This window comes from Mixophyes fleayi, chromosome 1 (genome assembly GCF_038048845.1).
Source record: "Mixophyes fleayi isolate aMixFle1 chromosome 1, aMixFle1.hap1, whole genome shotgun sequence".
NCBI lineage: Eukaryota > Metazoa > Chordata > Amphibia > Anura > Limnodynastidae > Mixophyes > Mixophyes fleayi.
Window position 1 is genome coordinate 138,441,997 of NC_134402.1, and position 25,537 is coordinate 138,467,533.

The window sequence follows — 25,537 nt, forward strand, 5'->3', positions numbered from 1 at the left end:
CACCCATGATGATGGTGGGGATATTAGTAGATAAGAAGTGAGGGAGCAATGCAGAGAAGTGTTCAAAAATTTGTTGGTGTGGACCAGGGGGGCGATAGATGACAGCAACACACATAGAGAATGGGTTAAAAATCCTAACAGCATGTACTTCAAAAGATGTGAATGTGAATGATGTGACACTTGGTAGAACTGTGAATGTGCACTGAGGGGAGAGAAGTAGTCCAACCCTCCCTCCTTGTCTGCCTCCTGGTCTGGGGATGTGGGTGAAATGGAGACCACCATGTGAAAGGGCTGCAGGTGAGGCAGTGTCTGAATGCGTGAGCCATGTTTCTGTTATTGCTAGAAGGTTGAGGTTGTATGAGAGGAAATAGTGGGTGTTTCCAAATTGGAGACAAAGGGGAGGGATATGGAGCTAGTTTAAAGCAGCTATTCGCTTTGTCCCATATGGAGAGGGTGGAAGTTAATCGTAGGGCAGGCATATGCTGAAGCAGGCCTGTATATCTTGGGCAGTCATCATCATCATCATTTATATACATATTCCATACCGCTTTACAATTGGGGACAAACACAGTAAACTAATAAACTAACTGGGTAAAACAGACAAAGAGGTGAGAAGGCCCTGCTCGCAAGCTTAGCCATGGTAGGTATCTCACATATATGTCTGACACAATAGCGTTCTCAATGTCTACCCATTATAACACTCAGCTTTCATACATGTAAGAGTAAGTAACAACACCACTAAGGTAACATTGCTGACTTAATAAGACAGTATTGATTTAAAAATGCTCTTAATTGCTGATATTAAATATGGATATATTGTTGAAGTTTTCTGTTTGTTACTTCTGCACCACTTGGTGAATTTAATTTTTCATTTAAAATTTAATTGCTGTCTTTCTAGTAGTTTTTTTTTTGGTTATGTCATTGTTTAAATGTGTTCCTGTATGCTGAAAAAGTATTCATCCCTGTGTTTCATGCTCTCCCATTCAGCATGAGAAGCCTTTACACATGGCTTGTGCCTGGATAGATAAGTCACATGATTATTGTGGTTTTGCCTGTTCGCCAAGAGTCAATATACGAAAATTGACGTTAGAGTTAAAAATAACCAGTAACATTTCCTTGGGCTCAGATCAAGGTATCTACAAGCACCATCATTTGAAATGTATTGGCTTTTTACCAATAAAAACTTCACATTTCATTATTCTTAGATTTCAGCAAGTTTCCATTTATTCTGGGCTTGGCACCTTTATTAGTCATACTGGTAATATATACAGCTAAATATTTTTTAAACAAATATACACCATGTTTCCAGGCTCCACGGATACCGTTTAATATTTTTTCCTAAGAAAGGGATGTGATTTTATTTCAAGTTAGAATTAGTAGAAGTATTTAAGTATATTTTCTATGTTAATTTTTAATACTTTTGCCAAGAACTATTTAGATTTTTGAGCTTAAATAATGCCATTGTGCTTTATATTTACCTCTGCTCTATCAACATGCAGAACTGCATTAGTTGTGGCAAAAGCAGTCAGTTGCCACTGAAAAAGATTTGGGATTGTTTGTGCTCGTTCTTTTATTTGCTCTGCATACATAGTTCTTCGCTGTCCTACAAATCATTAACTACTTTTTAAAATCTCTCTGGCGGTTGCAGCATATGGCTGCTGTTTACACAAACACAGACTCTGTAGCCATGTGAAGACAGAGGAGGAAAGTTTTACAGTGCACAGAGCAGCCAGAGGCCAGAGGGCCAGACCAAAGCCTCTCTGCTCACTACATAATGTGCAATGTAACTATAGTTGCCATATTAGTCCATGACAGTGCAGATTTAAAAATCATTAGTAGCAATCTGAAGAAACAAACCAAGGAAATGTTGTACACCAAGATTCTTCTCAAAGCCTACCACAGTGATTTATGTTAAAGAAAAAGAAAAAAGCGCACCTAACTTTTTCATGTGATTGCTGCTTGAATATGGCACATATATACACTCGCGTATACTCTGTGTAATATGTACAACACTAATACACAAAAACAGATAGTTTGTTAAATTTGAATCTCTTATGTCACCTTAATTGAACATGTTTAAAAAGAGTAAGTATACTGTATGCGTACAGTAGTGCTTTACAATTGGGGAGAAAAATAATAGACAATACTGGGTAATACAGACAAAGAGGTGAGAAGGCCCTGTTTACAAGCTTACAATCTATAGGACCATGGGAGTTGGATACATATATTGCTTTTTGGTCCAGACTACAAAGGTAAAAAGTGATTACTATGCTATATGATCCAGATACACAGCAATGTTGTTTAGGGGATCAGAGTGTTGTTGTCTTGTGTGAATTGTGTAAGGGTGGTAATAGGGTAACCTAGTGAGGTGAAGAGGGTGGTTATAAGCTAGCCTGAAGAGGTGGGTTATCAGAGAGCACTTGAAGGTTTCGAGACCAGACGAAAGTCTTATTTTGCGAGGGAGGGAATTCCACAGAGTAGGTGCAGCTCCAAAAAAGTCCTGTAAATGGAAATGGGAGGATGTAATGAGAGTGGATAAGAGATGCAGATCTTGTGCAGAACGAAGTTATTGGAAGTTATTTTGAGACAAGTGGGGAGATGTATGTAGGTGCAGTTTTGTTAATAGCCTTTTAGGTTAATAGAAGTATTTTATATTATATTTGGTAAAAAAAAACAGGTAACCAATGTAGAGACTAACAGAGTGGTTCAGCAGAGGAAGAACGATTTGCAAGGAAAATCAATCTAGCTGCTGTATGTAAAATAGATTGTAGGTGTGAGAGTAAGAATTAGAGTTTTTGCTGTGTCATGTGTAAGATATGTGCTTATTCTGGATATGTATTTTAGATGTTCGTAACATGATATAGAGTCGATGTGGGGAGCAAAGGATAGTTCTGAGTCAAGGATAACACCTAGGCAGTGAGCTTGCCGGGTGGGATTTATGGTCATGTTGTCAATAGAAATGTCAGGTAGATAACTTCTGTTGGCGGGTGGGAATATTATTAACTCTGTTTTTGAAAGATTGAGTTTGAGTTGGCGAGAGGACATCCAAGATGAAATGGCAGAAAGACAGTCAGTAGCACGGGACAACACAGGTGGCGAGAGATCAGGAGAGGATGGATAAATTTGGGTATCATCTACATAGAGATTATACTGAAGAAGTTTATTAGTTTTCCAAGAGAAGTGGTATAGATAGAGAACAGCAGAGGACCTAGTACTGAGCCTTGTAGTACTCCAATTGATAAAGGAAGTGGAGCAGAGGTGGATCCAGAGAAATTAACACTAAGGGGGTATTCAATTGTTAGCGTTAATGCTAAAAAACGAGCGCTCAAAAAATATTACCGTTTATACGGTAATATTGCGCGTGAAAAGCATTAATACGGTAGTTTACTCGCGGAATTTCAGCTCGCCGCTCAGGGAGCGGCGAGCTGAAATTTCGCGAGTAATTACCGTATTAATGCTACGATTATTTGAGCGCTCGTTTGAGAGCGTTAACGCTAACAATTGAATACGCCCCTAGAAGAGCATTTAGAAAGGTAAGATGAGAACCAGGATAGCACAGTGTCTTAAAGACCTAGGGACTGTAGCGTTTGTATGAGAAGAGTGCTCAACAGTATCAAATATAGCAGAGAGATCCAGGAGAATCAAAAGAGAAATGGCCTTTAGTTTTAGCAGTGATTAAAGTCGTTAATGATTTGGTCAGTGCAGTTTTTGTGGATTGTTGAGAACAAAAGCCTGTCTGAAGAGGATTCAAAAGGTTGTTTGCAGAAAGGAAGCAGGTGAGGAGAGTGTAGGCAAGTCTCTAGAAGCTTGGAGGGGCATGGGAGCCGAGAGATGGGGCGGTAATTTGAGAGAGTGTTTGGGTCAGAATTTAGTTTTTTCAGAATATTAGTAATCACTGCATGCTTGTATAATGACAGTAGAGAGAGAAATTACAGATTTAGTTAAAGGTGGAATGAACACAGGAGACAGGGATCTACCGATTTGTGAGGGTATAGGATCGAGAGCACAGGAGGTACAGTAGGAAGATAAGAATAGAGTTGATACTTCCTCTACATTTGTGGGATCAAATGAAGAGACAGTCTTGTGCTTGTGTAGGGTGCTTTGAAGGAATTGAGCTGATTGTATTGTTAAAGAGGATGATACCATGTATAGTCTTATCCGATCAACCTTGTCCTTGAAGAAGGAAGTAAGATCCTGGGCCCTGATATTCGTCGGAGGGTTTGGGTTGGGATGATTGAGAATGGATGTAAATGTGTTAAACAGGCGTTTGGGGTTAGATCCTGAGCATAGATGAGAGATTGGAAGTATGTTTGTTTTGCAGTATCCAGAGCATTTCAATAGAAGTGGTACATAGAAGTATATGTGAAGAAATCATTAGAGGTAGGAGATTTACGCCAGTGACGTTCTGCTTTACGGGAAAGTATTTGAAGATTTCGTGTTACTTTAGTATACCATGGCTGACATCGAAGTAGACGTGTAGTATGAATTTGTCCAGAGCTAGTTTATTGAGGGCTGTTGCTAGCGTTTGGTGAAAATGAGGTATTGCCATATCAGGAGAGGAGAATGTAGAGATTGGGGAGAGAGGAGTGGACTGTTGAAGATTAATAGAGTTAAGATTTCTGTGGGTATGAGTAGGCTTGATAGAGTTTGACAGTTGAGAGGTCAAAGTAGTGGGGATGAGCATGTAGCTGATAAGGTGATGATCTGAGAGGGGGAAAGGTGTGTTAAGGAAATCAGAAATGGAGCATAGTCTAGAGAAAACAAGATCAAGGCAATGGCCATCCTGATAAGTGGAGGATTCAACCCACTGGGAGAGCTCAAAGGAAGAAGATAGAAAGAGTAGTTTGGAAGCAGCATTGATGATGTTGAAATCACCCAGGATGATGGTGGTGATGTCAGAAAATAAGAAGTGAGAAAGCCATGCAGAGAGATCCTCAAGAAATTGTTGGTGTGCGCCAGGGGGGCGATAGATCACAGCAACATGCATAGAAAATTGATCCGAATAGCATATACTTCAAAAGATGTGAACATAAGTGATGGGACATTTGGTAGAACTGAATATGCACTGTGGGGAGAGAAGTAGTCCACCCCCAACTCCTTGTCTGCCTCCAGGTCTTGGGTTGTTGGTGAAATGGAGTCTACCATGTGAAAGGGCTTCAGATGAGGCGCTCTCTGATTGGGTAAGTCAGTTTTCAGTTATTGCCAGAAGATTTAGGTTGTTTGAGAGGAAAAGGTCAAGTATGAAGGTAAGTTTGTTCTAAGCAGAGCATGCATTCCAGAGGGCACATTTAAAGGACTTTGGAAGAGAGTGGAGACAGGTGATGCATTTGAAGTTTGCTGTATTTTGGTAGTGTTCTGATATATATGTATTGGAGGAGTGTGGGGGACCTGGATTAGGCGATATATCACCAGCTTATAGAAGCAGAGAGAGAGAAAGATAAGTAAGACAATTTTAAAATGTGTGACCTTTTATTTTATGGTGACAGGAGGAGGCTGTTCCAGTTAGTGATAATAAATAGGACAAAAGTTCATGAGTGTTAGCTAGAGGTAAGTGGAGTAATGGAGAAATGTGGTCAAATGTTTGTGTTGCAGGATGGGTGAATGATGGTACTGTCCTACAGACAATGCCATGAAAGGAGAGTAATAAATGTAATTTGTTAAACATTGCAATTTAAGAGTAAAAGGCAGCAAATTTGTTGGAATGTAAAGAAATACCTAGTTGTAATGTCCAGTGAAGTTAGAGAAGTAATGCAGCTTGTGTTTGGATTTCTCCAGATGTTGTCCAATGTTTGTCCCACTGTGTTGTTTAACTGTGCATTTCCCAACACTTTGTGAGAAAACCCACTTAGTGTATAAAGCACATGTCTGACCCCACACACATCTCCCTTTAGACTGAAAGCTAAGATATAGGGAGGCTGATTACACTACATCTGTGGTAATTGGTCAACTAATCAGAGGGGGGAAAAAAGAAAATAAATTTTACTATTAACCAACATAGGTTAAAACAATAGATAACAAATTCCTGTTATGTACTGTGACAGGATGGACCACCTATGCCACCCTGTCTGTTAGGCTTGCCTTGCCACCATCCCCTCCTTTATCCCAAATATGCCCCACCTGTCGCAGTAGGAGGAGCCTGCTGCCACCACTAGGCCCCTACACCGGCACCTAGAACCGCTTCCTTCGGGGTAACTGTCGCTGCTGGTACACCCTGGCTGGTATCTCTGAACTCTTGCCTTCTGATCAGGGTTGCTGTGGATGGCTCCCCCCCTGGCCTATCACATTGGCCAGAGCTGCAGGTTGCGGGCAAAGCATTGGTACTGGAATGCTGGGTCAAAACCTCAGAACAGTCGGAAATGGATTAGATTTGGGTCTAATCTGCAGGTCACAAGAATTACAGCTGTGAAGAAGTTGTCAAAGTAGGACCTCGACCCCTACGGAACGAGAGTCTAGCGGGGCCATTTCACTGTCCCCTAGCAGGAGATCCTCTGGATCTCTGGAAGGGGTGAAAGGACCGAAACCTAGGCTGTGTAGGCCTGGTCTGAGAGACAGGCAAAAAAGGGCTCTTACCTCCCCTAACTTGCGAAATGAGCTGGTTTAATCTAGCTCCAAAGAGGGAGATGCCATCAAAAGGAACCGCTTCTATGGTGTGCTTGGACCAAGCACTCAACTATAGAGAACGTCTTGCTGCTATGACCAATGCCAAGAGCTTAGCCGCGAGAGAATTAACATTCAATAAAGCCTGCCCTACAGACTCTGAAGCCTCTCTAATATGATCGGAGAGTACCATTAATTCGTCACTAGGGGCTCCATCCCGGAGACCTTTTGACAACTGCTCTGCCCATGCTTGGATAACCTTATTGACCCAGGCCGTGGACATGGCCAGCCTGAAAATACTACCAGCTGCTTCATAAGTTTATGAAATGAAGAAAAGAGGTTGGCCTGCTTCTAGGGTCCCTTTAGCTCGGTGGATTACCTCCACCATCAAGCTGGCTTACTCGAGGTCGGATAGACCGTTGCCAGGAGATTTGTCGGCTCATTCCACTAGGGCTGTGGGTGCTTCCTGGGGAGCGTTTCACTGAGCTTCTGCTGAACAGCTGTGCTGGGCGGCTACATGGACATTTTTTACACGTTTGTAAAATTCTATAGGTAACAAGGCTTTGCATCACAGGACTTTGCTTTGGTCGTAGGGTTCTGCGTGCAGCTGTGTCAGAGCAGTCCCTCCCTTAGGGGGCAGCTTTGGTAGGTCCCCTATGTATAGCAGTCCCCAATTGGACGTATGAGAAAATAGAATTTTTGTACTCACCGTAAAATCCCTTTCTCTTAGTCCATTGGGGGACACTGTGCGCTCACCCTTGCTCTGAAGGTTGTATGGTTGACTGTATTGTTGTGGTTAGTTAACCTAGTTGACTTTCTTTGGGCTTTGTTAGACATAAACTGAATATCCTTCCTGTGGGAGGGGTATAGCAGGGGTGGAGTTACACTCACAGATTTAACTGTTTAAGTGCCTTGACGCCTGGTACCAACTACAATACCCCTATGTATAGCAGTGTCCCCCAATGGATTAAGAGAAAGGGATTTTACGGTGAGTACAAAAATCCCATTTTTAGAGGTGACCTTATCCTCGATAACACTATTCACACTACTCCACCCTCACAACTATCCCAATCTCCATCCTGAAACACATTTGCGCCTTTTGTTTCAGCTGTGCCCTCTTCCACTTAGAATGTAAGCTCTCTAATGAGCAGGGCCCTCCATACCCTTTGTTTTCATGTCATGTGTTTTTTTTGTCTACCTTGTATGTCCCTGTTTTATGTATGTACTGTTTTCTCTACTGTACGGGGCTCCGGAGCACTGTGGCGCATTACAAATCTACGATAATAATAATAATAAAATTTACTTTAAATAAATAGACCTATATCACCCAACCCGACCTTTTCACTGAAGGGCCGACATTAAAATATTAACACTCACTTTTAATAATTAAGCCTATCAATGACAAGCAACTTAAGGATAATCTTCTCCCTAAATATACATGTAAATAATTTAAAGACATGGGGGTAAATGTAATAGGCTCCGGGTTCTTCAACACCCGCGAGTTAGGCGTCTTCGGTGTTTAAATTTAAAGCGGCGCTGCCTTGTAAACCGCACTCTGCATACTCATAACTTGGAAGTGTTTACTGTATGGGGTTACACACGATTTCAGAATTCAATTTCCTCTCACATATCGCACAGGTTACAGATTTGCCGAATCGCTCCCAGGCAGCGCTCACACAACCCCACTTCGGTTTTGCCACCAACTATTGAATAAGGGCAAAAGAACCCCAATATACTGTCTCACACTAACACTCAATGCGCACTCCTTGTTACTCATAGGTTAGCAAGGCACACACAGCAATCAAAGGGTTAACACTTAACCCCTCAAGGCTCTATGACACAAATGTACATGCAGGCACACACTACACTTGGTATACAAATGTATTCACATTTCTCACCTCAGCATTTTAAGGGTTAGCATGGTCAAGCAATCTTCTTCATAAAAGGCTGTGAATTTGTTTAGAGCAATAAGGACATCACTAATTAAATTATAGATTTAATATGCAAAAGGTACAATGCTTACAGGTTATGAAAACCATAAACTATTGACATATATACACAAGCAAAACAGTTTTAAAATAAAGGAATTAAGTTCAGAGCATAACTTACAAATAAGTGGTATTTTCTGAGCCAAGGGAAATTTGCTTGGAAGGTAGACAGTTTATCAATGAGGAGTGTTTTCCCAAAAGACTGACAATTTGTTTCTTCACAACATAGGTTTTTATCAAATGGGACGGCATTCACAGGGGCAGTGCGGATGCTAATATGGGGGTGGAAATGTACCCTGGGTGTCACCTTGGGTTTGTTCAAAACTATTCCTAAGACCTGTCTTAACTTTTCTCAGATATATCCCAGAGACATAACTCCCCGTCAATAAACCGGTCATACTCTCCCACACATTTAAATACAGGTGCAGTTTCTGCCCCTCATTATGGAGTGGTACACAGATTTCCCACAATATGAAATATGAAGGTATTTTATTTGAAGTTCATATTTCTATATACCTGCATAGATAGTCTGAGCCTTTGTCTACAAGAATCTTACCTAGGCACATGGCTTTCCCTAATTTACACCTAGTTGTTATTTTGTTTTTTTACAATATCTTTTGAAAAGAGGTCTCCTCTAGTTAGGAAGTGTAATACATGATCAAAGACAGTGGATGTATGTGATCTGCATATCTTAAGTTGGTTTCCTCACAGAGTGTCTGCTCAACCTAATTACCTTCCACTGGGCTTATTGACCGAATATGTTAATGAAAAAGAAACCCAGCAACTTTTATCTGAGGGGAAATTATGGTCATTTATATTTATCAATGTAATATTTTATTGGGACCCTGATATTTGATATTCTATTTTAGGCCCTCATCCTGATAACCAGCAATAAAGAATGCACAGGATGCCCATGAAGTACCTTTGTAAGCATTAATAGGTAATTGCTCAGTACCACAGACATATGAATAATCTCCAGCAGATCAGAACCATGGCCACCTTACAATTATTGAACTATGGTATCCCCAAAAAACTGTATTCTAGGAAAAAAGGCTAATGCTTTTTACTGTCAAAAATAATGCGGCCCGTGCACTATTACCATTACTACGGTAATAGTGTGCGTAACTACACTGCCGGCTTTTTCAGAAATCGGTGTTAAAATGACCATATTAATGGTAATATGCTAACCGCTTCGTTGTGTCGGGGGGGAGGGGGGGGGGATTGAATCCCCCCCAAGAGACTGTTATCTTAAAAGTGGTAAAAAGAAAAAAATAACAAAGCAACGCTTTGCTATACTACAGTGATGTATCTAATAGTTGACTGTCTCTGGTGAGGGAAGAATCACAAAATGAAGACTGGAGCAGCTAACTGAATAATAAGGAATGTAATACAAAGTCACAGTGGTAGCATATAAAAAGTACGTAGCAAGATACACTAAGACTCTAACTGTGGGGGCAGCACAACCAGCATGGCACACTCCAGCCATTGACTTTAGCCTGACCACCAATCACTTCAACTTTACAGCATGTCCATCTTAAATGTTCACAATCACTGATCTAATTGATCAACTTATGCTTTTATAGTACAGTACTCGGTAACATTTTGTATTAAGTTTTTTGGGTTTTTTTTATACTGAAAAGGGAAGACATGGCATGTATTGACATCTGGTCAGTAGCCTCCACATTTCTACGTGTCTGTTATAGTCTCTGTTGTGCTGCTTGCCCCAACTCGATCCATCTGTGATTATATATACTGTAGTCCAACATAGTATACAACACAGGGAATGACCCAAATACTTGGCTGGTGGTCTCAGGCAAAATTTATAAAGGCAAAGAAGTATGTGGGTTTATTGAATTTTGGTGCAGGTTATCCTGTGCTTTTTTGGAATATGTTGTCACAAGTGGGTGTGAGGAAAGTCTTTATATCCAATTAAACTATTGCATTTCATGTCCTCCATATTGAACAGTTACAGAAAAAAATGTTGGTTTCATAAATTCCATTGTTTCTTACACCTGATGACCTGGGATTAAGATCTATATTTCTCTGTATGTCAGAAAGGTTAATTACATCGTAATCATGGCAAGAGGGAAGTTAACCTAAATCCCTCTTGCTTAGATGGGATTACAGGGGCATAACACTAAAACTGCTTTGTAGATTTCTAATAATGTTCCTGAAAATGCACTGTTAGAGAAACCTCTTTATTATTATACAGTACTTTATGATAAAAGGAAAATGTTTTGACATGTTTAACATATTACTATGTGCATTTCTATTACTGGCACTCAAGTGAAATAAATGTTAATCTAAGCAAATGCAATACACATGTGTTTAAAATTGACTCTGTAAAGATTATCCAGAATGCATTAGTGATAGATCGGTCTTGGAGGCCACCTGTGAAAACTATGTCCCTGGAAACGAGACAGGCTCATGATTGGCTCCCTACCAGCATCACCTGGATATTTTTACATTTTATTTTAGGACTTTAAAACAAAGTCGTTAGGGCTTGGTGGTCTACAGGCCACCATCAGACTATCAGTCAGGAATGCTGACCATGGTTATAGAAATGTGAATGCAGAACTGATGTGGTTCTCAGAGAATCATTGCATTACAATAATCCCCAATTTCTTTTAATTTTATCATGTGATCCCAGGGGTAATGCAGGCTGCCAATTTATACTGAAAAACGCCAGACACAGTCTAAGTTATTCTGCTAAGTTCTGTAAATTAATTTTATATTGTTTATTAGTATGCTTTGTTTATGTAGCCTTTACCAGGACTGTGGCAGGAAAATAACGCATCAGAGGAAACACGTGGACACAGAGAGAAAATATAAACCTCATAAAGATAGTATGTTGGTTATCAATCCAAGCTATGACCACAGCATTAGAAGGCAGCACTGCTAAACCACTGCACCATCTAGTGTACCCTATTTTCTATGCTTTATACATTTCTGGTGACTCCACAATAGGCAATGCTCGGCTCCATTTGTTTTAGCAATTAAGGCTCTGTCAAGTACCTTAAGCATCGATTTCACGTTATTTTATGTATCTTCTTAGTAGTGGTTTTGTAGGGGTGCCTCTTTTGTAGTCACTAATCCGCTGAGGCAGATCTATGCCTTTGTGTTTTACCCAGAATTTTCTCTTTTTATTTCCATCTCCCCCTGTTCAATTTTTTTGTTTAACGTGGTCAGTCAATTACTTTATAGGGATCAGAGGTCCCTTTACGAGTATCCGTCTGTCTACATGCCCGTGATCTAATTACACTATTTGCCTTTAAACATGAGAATACTTAACTCTTTGTATATAAGTTATTTTTAATTCTGCATCAAAGTATTGTTTTCCAGCAGTGTTGTACCATTTTACATTTATAGGACAGCGTTCACAGGGCTAAAAGAGAAAATTCTAATTAAAACACAAATGCATATATCTGCCTTAGCGGTTTAGTGGCTACAAAAGAGGCACCCCTACAAAACCACTACTAAGAAGATATGTAAAATAAAGTGAATACAATGATTGATTTAATTTAATCTAACCAATCTAATTATCTAATAAAATACATGAAAAGGGTAGTGTCACAGTGGTGAATTTTTCAAAATAATTATGTTAGCTACAATTGCAATGGAAAATACATAAATTATGTTGCCATAGACATCCATTAAATGTCATTAGAGTATGTTAAGCCAGCAATATTTCCTTTAGGCTTTCAATTTCAATCATTGCTGACAGTAGTTCAACCCAGTGGATATTATACTTATGAAAATCAATGTTATCTGACAATTCGTTTGCACAAATACTGTAATTACACTGTTGCACTTTTTTTTTATTTCCAAACCACACCTCAGAGTTGCCTAGAACGCAGCAGAGTTTGACATATGCATCATTTAAACCTTAGTAATTCTTTTTTATTTTATTAGCAGTGAAATACTGCCCCAAATTGTCTGTGGTGCAAGAAAGACAGTGGTACAGGCTCACCAGTGTGCACTACAGAAAGGAGATTTCATTTTGCGAAGTGAGATAATTGAAAAGATATAAGGGATTGGTAAGGACAAACTTTAGTGGTGTTCCTTGCTGTGCAGAGGGAGCATGGCCAAACTTTTACATTTTGCATATTCCAGTTGCACTTTGATGGAGAATCGCATTTCTAAGCGTCCTTCGCCAGATGTGATTAACTGGTTAAAAGTGCCAAATCTAGTAACGGCAGTCCCGATGTTCCCTCGCTTTTTTATTTCATTTATTCAAAAATGACTCTAGGCTGAGCATTTTAACATAAAAACTATGTGATGGTGAATACTTTTGTGTAAAAAAAAAGACAAAAGTTTTATAGGAGTGATACCTTTATTGGCTAGCAAACACATACATTTCTTTTGGTTAGCCAATAAAGGTATCACTCCTATAATACTTTTGTCTTTTTTGACACGAAGTATTCACCATCACATAGATTTTTCTGGCTGACACGGTACTGCAATAATAAAAAATATATATTTTGCTACACAACATAAAAACTGTAAGGTTTCATTTACTGAAAGGAGTAGTTTTAAAGTAATACACGGCTTGAACTTTGGCTTTCACAATTTTGCTCAGTGTTTTTTGTTTTCTTCATTTTTATGGTACACACTGCTGCAAAACTAAAAAACTTTCCATGGATCTCTACTCTTTATATGGTACCAATATATTTTGCAGTGCTTTACATATAGGGCCTGAGTCATTAAGGAGAGGAGCAAAGCATTAAAAAGGAGTAACTTTGCACCTGGTCAAAACCATGTTGCATTGAAGGGGGAGGTAAATTTAAAATGTGGGGATAGATTTATAGTTGGGGTAAGGCATGCCCTAGATTAACTTTAAATTTGTCTGTAAACATAAAGCTATCAAGTATTTGTGTGCTAGATGGAAAAAAAAACAGTATTTAACTTATGTGCAACATAATAAAATAATTTGCACCCCTTGCATTGTAACATGGTTTGTCCTGGAGAACATTTACTCCTTTTTTTTGTCTTACTTTCCTTAATGACTCAGGCCCATAATGTTTAATCATTCACACCAGTTCCTGCTCGAGTAGATCATGCACTCTAAATGATCTTCCAAATACACACACTAATATTAACCTAGCAGTATGTGTTTGGACTGGGGGAGGAAGACTGAGTCTGAGCTGTCCTGTAAAGCTTTGAGATTTTGTCCCATTAGTTTTAGTATTTTGTGCGTTACACTTATTATATGGGAGCAATATTTTATCTATAGGCGTATGTGGTTTTTTTTTACCAATTGCACAGCACTTAGAATTGAAGGCAAAAGCATAACTGCAATGTGTTTTATATAATGCAGACAGTAAAGTGTTTATTAACAATGAATTGCTGCCTTGGCTTTTTTTGTGTGGTACTGGAAAGAGTTAACTGAATGGGTTTTAAATGTTCATAAGAGATGGCAGCTGAGAAACATGATTTTATTGTAGAATTCTTGGAAGAAATTTGTTTGTATTGTATTTAAGACATTATTGGTAGTTGCCTGATGCACAGTACCACTTCTTGTTCTGTCAGTGATGTACAAAAGTAGATTTGTTTTCATATATAGGTATTATAAAGTTGTCCTCCTATCAACAAGTATGGTGCCAACGAAAGTTACTTGAGAAACAGAGAGTCCTAGAGGTAAAAATACAAAAGCAATTGGAGTTTGTTTATTTAATATGCTTTTCTAGTTTTAGTAGTTCTATTTCCTGTAATATTTACAGTGATATGCTGCCATCATGTGGCTGTTTCTGCATATAACATGTCACTGCTTAAATTTTTTGAGCTTAACATTTGTTTCAATTAATCCGTATAGTGGTGGTTCACAACCTTTTTTTTTAATTTGGTCTGAGGGAGACATTGGGAGATTGTTGTCATTTGAAGGGGGTTGCATTAAAAGTTAACTTGCGTAAAATGTTAAATGTACTATCAAAACTGTTATTTTATTCTTTAAAGTCTTGCCCTACCTATCAACATTGTTATAAATTCCTCATGGGAGTAGAATTGTGTAGGGGGGGGGGGGGGGGGCACATATACACAAACATTTACTCTAATTACCTCTGTAGCAACACATTTTTTTCCCATCCCATCCATGGAGCGACACATTTCACCTCTCACCTCTCTAGAAATAATCCCCTCTATAGTAATTTATAGTTCATTTTTTTGTTAATATATAGCAAGTACCATTTTGACAGGTAGTGCTTACATACAGATTCAAATTTAAACACAACTCTAGATCCGCTTGGATTTCAATATGGACGTAACTACGCTCAAGTTCCGTGCTCTTTTTTTTAAACCACAAGTTTCAATTTGAATTTGGCCCTATATCTCCTTCACAGTATTTGTCCTTCCTTAGTATGATATATGAGTGATGCTTTATCTCAAAAGAGTGTTTAAAGTCCAGAAGAACAGTACAATGATCATTTATAGTGTTCCAGTTGTGTTGGGTAGATGTTTGTATACATGTGGTGTATAATTTAATTGTATTCTGTTCCTGCTTCATAGCTATGTTATATTGATTAAGTGTAGTGTGAAAATAGTCTTATGATCCTTTCCATTGATATGTATTTTAAGTTGATATAGTGTTTTATGTCTGTCTAGAGTATAAAAGTGAATTGTGTTATGGTCAGGTAATATTAGGTAGGTCTAGTGTTCTGTGTCTGTAAAGCATGTAATGTCCGGTACTCAGCTCCTGGTAGGTGGGTGTCATGTATGTCTGCATACGTTCATCAGTACTGATCACAGATTGACTTGATCTACATCCAATATGACTACAACTGTGAAGGGCCAAATTACACAGTTGTTCAGCATTCAGGCCAGACAACATAACCTTGTGGGTCCACAAGCATTGCGGTCTCCATTAAGTAGATTTTCAGTCCTTCTAAATCAAAATCCAATGTAATCTGAAAATGATCAATGTCACCAAGCAGAATTTTAAAAATCTTTATTAAAGACATAAGTGTTTAGAGCTATTATACTCTATTTTCAATATTAATTTATAACAAAACCTTTTGAGCTAATTAACCTAAAGTAATTGAAGTTTTCACACCTTGATAAATCTGTCCAGTATTGTCTTCGTAACAGACTCTTAAATATCTGTGCTGGGGGCTAAGTAACTGCTATGTTTTATTCTAGTTTGAAGCTAGAACTTTACAAAAGCCTTAAACTTGTGATAGTAAGGTTACAAATGTTCTTTACCAGATAGTAGAGTCAGTTGCGTGACCATTATCTGGGATATCTGATCATGAATAATTTAAAGCAAGTAAATGAGCTTGCTTTGCTTTGCAATTGTAGCTTTTTTTTTTTTTTTTTTACTAATCTCAATAAATTTTTAGCCATTGCCTTGCAAGCTGTTTATTTATTTCCATCTCCCTAAAAAATATCCACTTTTCAAGAGAGCAAGTAATAAGAGTACATTTAACTCCATTATTGATTAGTTATTTGGGATTCGTTGTCCTCTAATTATATCTGTGCTGGTTAAGAAATCTAAATATGTATCTTAACAATAGATTGATTTATATGGTGTCCATTCCTTGAAAATACCTAGACCATTCTTTGTCAGTGTCACAATTTGCCCCCGAATGCAGTTTACCACCTCCTCCCTAGATGCCGCTGTGCCTTCATCTGTTCCTGCCTGCAAGGGGATAAGTTCTCCTCATTGGATCTGTATCATGGTCAGCTGTGTCTGGCCTTTATAAAATTGCCTTTCCCTGCAAACTGTGCCAATTCATCAGTTGTCATCAATTGCTGCTGGTCTTCCTGTGAAAACTCCTGTGATCTGATCCTGACTTCCTCCCTGGTATTTGACTCCTTCTTGTTCCTACATTTTGCACATCCTCTTGTGAACCAGGCCCAGGCTTCATTTGATCTTGCTCCAGCTTACTCCTTGGTATTATTGTGCACCTATCTTCTTCTGATCCCTGGCTTGCCTGACCCTCCTTTTGCCTGATTCTCCTGTGGCTCATCCGGTGCCTCCAGACACCGTATACCTGCAGTCACCTGTCAAACTTGGAAAACCAGAGTCTTTAGCTTCCCAGCTTAACCTGGCAATTCAAACATCCTATACCTGCAGTCATCTGGCATATGTCTACGGACCCTTAGTGGTTGTATATTAAGGAGAACTCAGAATTTCCACTATAGTGTTATCATTTGGTGATTACAATATCGTATTATATGTCAATTGGACACTAAGCCTGCTATATGCTACAGGAGTGCTCCGCAACCTTTTCTCACTTTCCGCACACCTAAGCCCTTCCCAGAATTCTGCGGCACACCAAAAGCAAAAATATACAACAAAGAGCAGGAATTACAAAGTGCATACACAGACATTACATTTAATTGTTATTTTTTATGTGATAAATTGAACATCACAACTAATAAAAAAAAAAATCTTATAACTAATATTAACTATGTTGGCTTATAACTATAATTACTATTAACTTTTAACTACAGCTAATGTGATACCTGTCAGACAGATAAGACATGAATGTTACATGCCCCAGTGGTTGCCATGTCTTCAGACATAAGTACCTTGCTTGTGGTACCATTAATTACACAAATACATGAAAGATTTAATGATATTCTACAGCTAGCATAAATACAGTACATTCTAATTAGCTGGACAGCAGATTATTTGTGCAATTTGTGCAGTATAAAGTAAAAGACATAGACAATAATATTCTGTGTTGATTATTTTAACAGTGCCTAAATGATGATGATGAACTTTGTGGGTTATTTCAAGATGAGCCCTGTTTATGTGAACTCTGATAGGTCCACCAGTTTCAATACACAATATGAAACGTTCTGTTGGAAGTGATCGCAGACATCCCTGTTCTGAAGAGCTAGCACTTTAAGCCCGGGGACAGAGAGAACCGCTGCTTGCCAACGTTGTTATGCTGTCGGTTTACAGTTAATGTGGGAGGAAACAAAGAGATCGTTAATGTGGGAGGAAAGAAAGAGACTGCTGGAGGGAAAAGACGGCAGAGATCAGTGGTTAAAAGAGAAAGTTATATAAACATAAACTCACCAAAACTGGATAACTACAGCAAGTAACAGGAAAGGGGCAGTGCTAGCTCTATACCCAGGGAAAGGATAAGTAGGAAGGAGGGCAGAACTTCTTGGTACAGTGGGAGGGGAAGTTAGGAAAGGAACATACGTGGGAGAGAGGAGGGGCAGAAATTTTGGAGTGTCTTAGACTCTCAGGCAGTACCTAAAGCAAGGGCGAGAGAGACTTGAGCTCGACACGCATAATCCGCAACCTGTGTAACCCACCCAATAACCCGCAACCCACGACCTGCAAAAAAACCCCATGCAACTTGAAAAATCAAATTTCGCTTGTTATAAGTGGAATTGGCAATTATGGCAGCAACAGCAGCGGAGAGATAAAGAACAGGCTTGTGGAAACGTCATACCTACGCGATACATTGATAAGTGTCACGCCCGTAACATAATAATAATAATAATAATAATGAACTCTTTATTTCTTTAAAATATTTTGCAAAGAAAACACATGGAACAAATGGTGAAATTATTTTCTTAAGGCAAGGTCTTCCAGTTAACCATAGTATGACGCATGTACCACCATACATCTTGTGCTTTTTCTCCTGTTGGAGGCATTGGGCCACAGCTCACTTAGCAACATCTCGTGGCACTCCGGTGGTTGAGGATCACTGCTACAGGACTGTATGTGAACCATACACTTTTTAAACAATTTAATGTATTATTTATAAATCAGCTCCAATCGTTTTCCACATTTGTATTGTTTTTATGATCCATTCGCTTGGGATTGATATAATATTATTAAAATACTAAGGTATTTAATGTTATTTTGTGTTTTGCGCTCCCATGTTTTTCTTTTTTGTTATTGTACCTGTCATATGTGTTAAACCTAGTTCTCCAGCTACCCAGCTAAACCTGCTTACTCTGACTAACCTGAACCTGCAGTTAACCTGTTGTGCCGGGTATCCAGTACTAGTGTTCCTCAGATAACCTGAGAATCTTAGGATCCTTTTTCAACTGTTTCTATGGACTTGTGTTAGTTGCCTTATTATTTACTTCATCTAATTTTTACATGTGTGACCTGTGTTTAAAATAAACCTCTTTGCTTCATTAATATTCTTTCCGTGATCTTTATATTGGGAATCCTGACAGGCAGGAGATATATAGATACATTTGAATGGTCTGTCTGTCTTTCCCTTTCAGCCATTGGAAGATATTGCACCTTGCCTTTGAGGTCCTCCAGGGATTAGAGTACATGAACTGTCACCACATGGTCCACCGGGCACTCTCTCCTCACAATATCCTGCTGGATGGAGAGGTAAGAATTAATGTGATCTGAATTGATGAGCTGCTGTAGATTACAAGCACAATAAAGTATAGTTTACCACTTGTGTCTGCTGCATCAGATGTTTAACTAAATTGATTTATCAAATTGATTACATGGTAAATTTAATACAGCATTTAGAAAGCACAGCTGTATGTAACTTGTTAGAATCCCTGCAAGAGTGATCTCACTCTTATGCCGCTGTTGTAGGAGTCAGTGGAGCCGGATTTGTATCTGTATTCCAAGCCTTTGACTAATACATTTGATATTCTTGAATGAAGTCTGCTAGAAAATGAAAAGCATGAGCCTGTAGGATCCCTCCACAGACATACAGCGATCTCTTTTGACGTTCTAAAAATCACAGTATTCATTGCTAGAACTCTGATTCACTCAGACTAAGCCCGTGGCATTTAATCCATTAGAGAAGAAAGAAACCCATTGCTACTCAGCCCAGATCCCAGGGTATGGAGGCTGTATTTTCAGAACATTCATGTCGACACAGACTTGCCCATTCATGCTGTCTTTCTAAAACAATAGTGCTGTATGGTTGTAAACAGAACAGATTATATATATATATATATATATATATATATATATATATATATATATATATATATATATAAATTTTAGCTAATTTTTTTTTTTCGTTTCAGGGTCAAGCTAAAATGGCTAAATTTGGCCTTTATTACATATCAGATCATGGAGCAGATGTAGATTTCCCAATAGGGTAAGAACAAGTTTTGTTCCTGTTTTTAATATAATTGACCAATAGATGGCAGAGCAAGCACATAGAATAGTAAAGTTAGAGCTGCAAAACAAAAAAAGGCTGAAACTTTACCATGCATATAGTTTGTCATGTGATTCTTTGTGGTATCGCCATTTAAACTATATAAAAATCTAGATACCTTCTTTTTGTGATATCTTAAAGGTTAAAAAGAAAGATGCAGTAAAAATGTGGCCATATCAGCACAGTATCTCGCTTTGGGTATCTAAACAGTGCTAGTTATTCATACTTACCTACTTTCCTGGAACTTTCAGGAGGCTCACGAATTTCGGGGAGCCCTCCCAGACTCCTGGAAGAGTAAGCATCCTCCTGGACGTGATGGACACAGGGCTTAACGATGCGATTTTGCGTAATTAAGCCACGCCCCTTTCTATGAAATGCATTTACTAACGGGGCAGGGCTACAATGATGTAATTGTCACACTCCCCCCTCATACCCCCTGTCACATGAGAGTTTTGAAAAGTAGGCAAGTATGTTGTTATTGGTTTTATGGGAGGACTTTAGTTGCCTCCGGAACAGTGCGTGAAGGTACCCGCACTATGTAATTCTGCTCATTTTTCTTCGCACCCCAAAAAGGTGCCCAGGAAAAGGAGTATAGATTCCTTATCGTAATAAGGATGATGTGTGCAGCCGGAGATTGAGGTCATGTCCAGCAGCACATCCCGGAGAATTGAATTCCCCACCAAGAGTGTTTCCATGACATCATTGCTTTCTGTTTCAAAATTGTTTTGTATTTTTTTTCCTGGCAGAAAAATTGCTGGGAATGTGTAAGCCATAGCTCTTGTGAGGATAAGTTTTTCAGAAGATGGCAATCTTTGTGGTATATGCAAAATACAAAGAATGCAATCTCATCACCACAAGCAGATATCTTTTTTTTTTTATTTATTTATTGCTCCACTATACATATCTAGAATCATCTTTGATTAAAGCATTTGTGATAGTTTTATGTATATCTGCTATAATTTACTTGACTGTCTGTAAAAAGGAATAGCTACTATTTAAATGGCAGCCATGTTACTAAAAGATAGTTAAAACATTTTGACATTAATACATTTAAAGTATTGACAAATTTCACCAAATGTTAGGAGCCATGGTCAAAAGGGAGCAGCAATTTTCTAATAAACTATTTGTGAACAATGTAAACAATTTTAGATGTGTAGTGATATACGCTGAGAGGTAACATAGCACCTTCCTATCTAGTAATGGGCAGCCTATATTTACTCCAAACACTATACATCCACACATTTTGCCAACCTGTACTATCACTGCATACACATTGCCAGGGCTGCCATCAGAAATCGTGGGGCCCAGTACAAATGAAACAGGCAGGGCCCCCCCCTGATGAGCGCCCCCACCCCTCTTGGTGAATGTCATCCCCCCCCCCCCCCCCCCAGAAAAAAACAACAAAAACTTATTTTATGACATTAAGGGAGAAAATAACTATTATCCCTCAAGAAATACAGCTTAACCCATTATCATACTTGGAGTCCTAGTCTCCTACAAAATTCAGAGTAAAAAAAAATGTGATAATAAAATATCTTTAAAATATACTTACCCAGATGTTGCAGCTGCTGCTCCTTGCTCCTTATGCTTACAGCAGCGGCGGGAACATCAGTGTGACGTCAGGTCACATCACACCATCAGCAGATTGGGAACTTAGAGTTGCCCTGGAAAAAATTCTGGAAGTGGCCTCACATGGGCGGGACCAAACAGTGGGCTGGTCCAACACAAATGTAGGCGGGATTAACTCGATTATCCATAACCACATCAGTTATCAGTGGCAGGTGAGGCGGAGTCACAGTAAGCAGACACAAAGAAAGGTTATAAAGTATTGTGCTACTCCCCAAGTATTTATTAATGTAGAACTAAAAACTGCCATGTAAGAGGAGTGTGACTGTATTGTGTAAACAAAAAAACATTTGACACACCGCACAGACAGGCCATGCCAGCCTCCTATCTATAAGAAAGTCATTCATTCAGAGGTCCATCTCCCCTTCCTATACCATCTAACATTGAATTCTGACTAAATTGCTCCTCACGTGTGCGAGTATATGGTAGGTAAATTATATTGTAATCTACACAGGGACTGATATGCATGAATAAAATGCTGGTGTTCAATACAGATGTACAACATGTTCATAATATTTAAACCATATATTGTAAGCTTGCGAGCAGGGCCAATACAATTTTGGATGCTATAAGACATAGAAAGATGACGCAGTAGGCTGGCAAGCAGATTTACTCCACAAGAAAATTCTGTTGCCAATGATGATCTGATATTAGCTCAGTACTCTCTGAGTGTTCAGTTCAGGTCACTTACCCATAGGAGTGCGCAGAACACGTCATTAGGGTGTGCACCCAGGGACACAGAGCGAGGGATACTCTGTGCCGCAGCTTGCTGCCGGAAGGGCGTGTACAGCAACGTCTAGGGGGAGGGTGCCTAATAGTGCCCCCAGTTCATATAACACCAAACAATAGTGCCTTCAGTTCATATAACACCAAACATCAAACAATACTGCCCCCAAATCAATCACATTACACCAAACAAGTGCCCCCGGAACATATTATGCCAAACAATACTGCCCCTAGATGATAATATGCCACACAGTAGTGTCCCCAGATAATAATATGCCACACAGTAGTGCCCACAGATAATATTATGCCACACAGTAGTGCCCACAGATAATATGCCACACAGTAGTGCCCCAGATAATAATATGCCACACAGTAGTGTCCCAGATAATATTATGCCACATAGTAGTGTCCCCAGATAATATTATGCCACACAGTAGTGCCCACAGATAATATTATGCCACACAGTAGTGCCCACAGATAATATTATGCCACATAGTAGTGCCCACAGATATTATGCCACACAGTAGTGTCCCCAGATAATATTATGCCACACAGTAGTGTCCCCAGATAATGTTATGCCACACAGTAGTGCCCACAGATAATAATTTGCCACACAGTAGTGCCCCAGATAATAATATGCCACACAGTAGTGCCCCAGATAATAATATGCCACACAGTAGTGCCCACAGATAATATTATGCACTACCAAATGCACTGGAGAGCTGGTTATCAATCACAGCTAACTGTCAGTACAGGGGAGGTGGGTGTACTGATCGGGGTGCGGGGGAGGGGGTTTGGGTAGAGGGTATGCTATGGTTTGCTGGCACGTCTCCTGGATAATAAAAAATAAAAATGCTCAGTACTAGCTGTAGATTGAAAAGATCCCATTATAGCATAAATATGATGGATATTGCATCGGCACTTTGTAATGAAAGATTGGCAGCACGGTGGCTAAGTGGTTAGCACTTCTGCCTCACAGCGCTGGGGTCATGAGTTCAATTCCCGACCATGGCCTTATCTCTGTGGAGTTTGTATGTTCTCCCAGTGTTTGTGTGGGTTTCCTCCGGGTGCTCCGGTTTCCTCCCACACTCCAAAAACATACTAGTAGGTTAATTGGCTGCTATCAAAATTAACCCTAGTCTGTCTCTGTCTGTCTGTATGTGTGTATGTTAGGGAATTTAGACTGTAAGCTCCAATGGGGCAGGAACTGATGTGAATGAGTTCTCTGTACAGCGCTGCGGAATCAGTGGCGCTATATAAATAAATGGTGATGATGATGAGCAGCTCATTTTACCTTCATGCTTTATATATGAAACTTTAAGGTCATGTGTCAGAAGCTGCTCAGACATATCTGGAGCCAGTTTGCATTTTGCAGTGATCAATGAAGGGGTGTATCCTTCCAACTCATAGAAATTATTCCTAAAAGCTGCGTGCCAGCTATAAGTGTGTAGGTGCAATAACAGCTTTTGCTTGATTGGATTTCTCAAGCCCTAGAAATACGTTTTATTAAACTTCTCTTCCTTATTCTCTGTTTTAGATACCCATCATATTTGGCGCCAGAAGTAATTGCTCAAGGAATTATAAAGCCAAAAGACCCCACTCAGTATGAAAGACCTCGCCCCTCAGGACCGAAGTCAGATGTCTGGTCACTGGGTGTGATTTTATTTGAACTATGTGTGGTATGTAGAAAAATGCTGAAGCAGTGCTTCTTTATAAAGCTGGGGGCGGAGGCGGAGGGCGGGTTGATGCCATTTGGTGAATGCCGCAATTAGTGTTTGAAGTGGGATTTCCAGGAGAGGGAAGTATCTGATATTCTGTGGCCATAATTCAACTGTTGGTGAAAGTAATGGAATACACTACTCCTCAATGCACAGTTGTCTGAAATCACAGCCAGGCTGTCTGTCCCCTTCCACCCACTAGTGACAGCCCAACTCATGATCAGATGCAGCTGTTACTATGCTAATATGTTAGTAGCATTACTACTAATGTAAATATTACACATATAGATGAATAAGATGTTGTGTTAAAAGCTATTTTTAGAGAGTGGTTGCTTTGGATTGGACTCTTGTCTGAAATAAAAATCAGTGGATGTCTTCAAAATATTTTAACTTTAGATCATATAATAAAGATTCTTATAAATTAACTACAATACTGAATTAATATCAGCACTATAGATCTTGCAGTACATGTATGCATTTGTACAACACAGACATTTTCAGTGTCATTTTATAAATAAAGATCCTCACCAAATTGTCATTTAATGCTAGAGAAACAAGTAATTTGAACCAATTCTTCCCTACTTCTTTATGGCAATCTATCACAAAGGAACCAATTACTAGCACTGCAGTAACATCAAGCCTTTTATCCGCTTAGTGGTAGAAAAATATTCATTTTTTTTTGCCATATTCACTGAATTTTTAATAATTACAGTGATCATTTTTTTTATGCAAACTGCTAAAAAAATCACAATGCAGTAAAAGATTGACATAGGCTACGTGCTAGCTGCTAGACTTTCTAGTGCTGGTCCTGCTGCAATAGCAGGAGCAGCTTTTGTTTCTTCAGCCACCACAACAAAGTATACTAAGAACACAAGACACATTTTAACAGTGGTTCCATTGAAATAGTGAGGCCATCTATTCTGTAAAAACCTGCATACTTCCAAGTGAGCTCGAAAGACTAAACTTCAAATCTAGTAGAGGGTGTTGGTCACTGCGTCAACATTAGGTATTGTCTTACTTACTTTTGTTGCGCCGTTTGCATCAACTGCTGGCTTCCACGAGGCATCCAATGGTCCCACAGTGGTCTTCAGTATACTGGTTCCGCTTATCAGAGTCAAGCAGGCAGTTTTTAGGTACCTCCTTTTGAACCTTTCCAGTGCATATCAATGGAAATTATAAAAGGGAGGGATATCGACAACACCACTGCCTGTTTGAATCAGGCAAGAGAACCTAGTATGTTTTCACAAATTACATTTCATCATATACTTAACTTATTTTGATAGTACATGTTTGATAGTGACATTCCTCTTTTCACAGGGAAGAAAACTATTTCAGAGCCTGGACATATCTGAGAAACTGAAACTTATACTTGCATTAGGTTTGTAACAATTCCAAATGCTCTCCTACCCTCATGTTTTCCGTCAATAAATAAATGGTGTACCCACACTGTGTGCACTTTTCTAAGTAAGAGAATCAATATTCTAGCAGTCGTGCAGCGCTACCTACCTGTTGCATTCGGAAGACCACGCATATTGGAACTTTCAGTTTAATTAAGATTATTATAAGAGATGCTGGAAGTACATTAGCTGATGCAGCCAAAAAATACATAATTGGATGATAGCAGGGGGGACATGTTCTACTTTACTCCACTTTGGTCATATGGATGTGCGCGCTGCAGTGACAACTCAACATAGAAATCTATGTTCAAGTGTCCATCTCTCCTTCATCCTTTGACCAGATTAAATTGCGCACACTGGTTATTTAAAAAATGGTGCAA

The 25,537-nt window shown here is 39.2% G+C and overlaps 1 protein-coding gene across 4 annotated transcripts in view; it reads left to right on the forward strand.

Moving 5' to 3' along the window:
• Positions 1 to 25,537, forward strand: part of TBCK (TBC1 domain containing kinase) — a 214,011-nt gene that overhangs the window by 22,162 nt on the left and 166,312 nt on the right. For all 4 annotated transcript variants that reach the window (XM_075200804.1, XM_075200818.1, XM_075200825.1 and 1 more), the window contains exons 4-7: positions 18,783 to 18,897; positions 19,557 to 19,630; positions 23,580 to 23,721; positions 25,078 to 25,138. In XM_075200804.1, the coding sequence (XP_075056905.1) occupies positions 18,783 to 18,897; positions 19,557 to 19,630; positions 23,580 to 23,721; positions 25,078 to 25,138 (392 nt within the window). The remainder of the gene's footprint in view (positions 1 to 18,782; positions 18,898 to 19,556; positions 19,631 to 23,579; positions 23,722 to 25,077; positions 25,139 to 25,537) is intronic.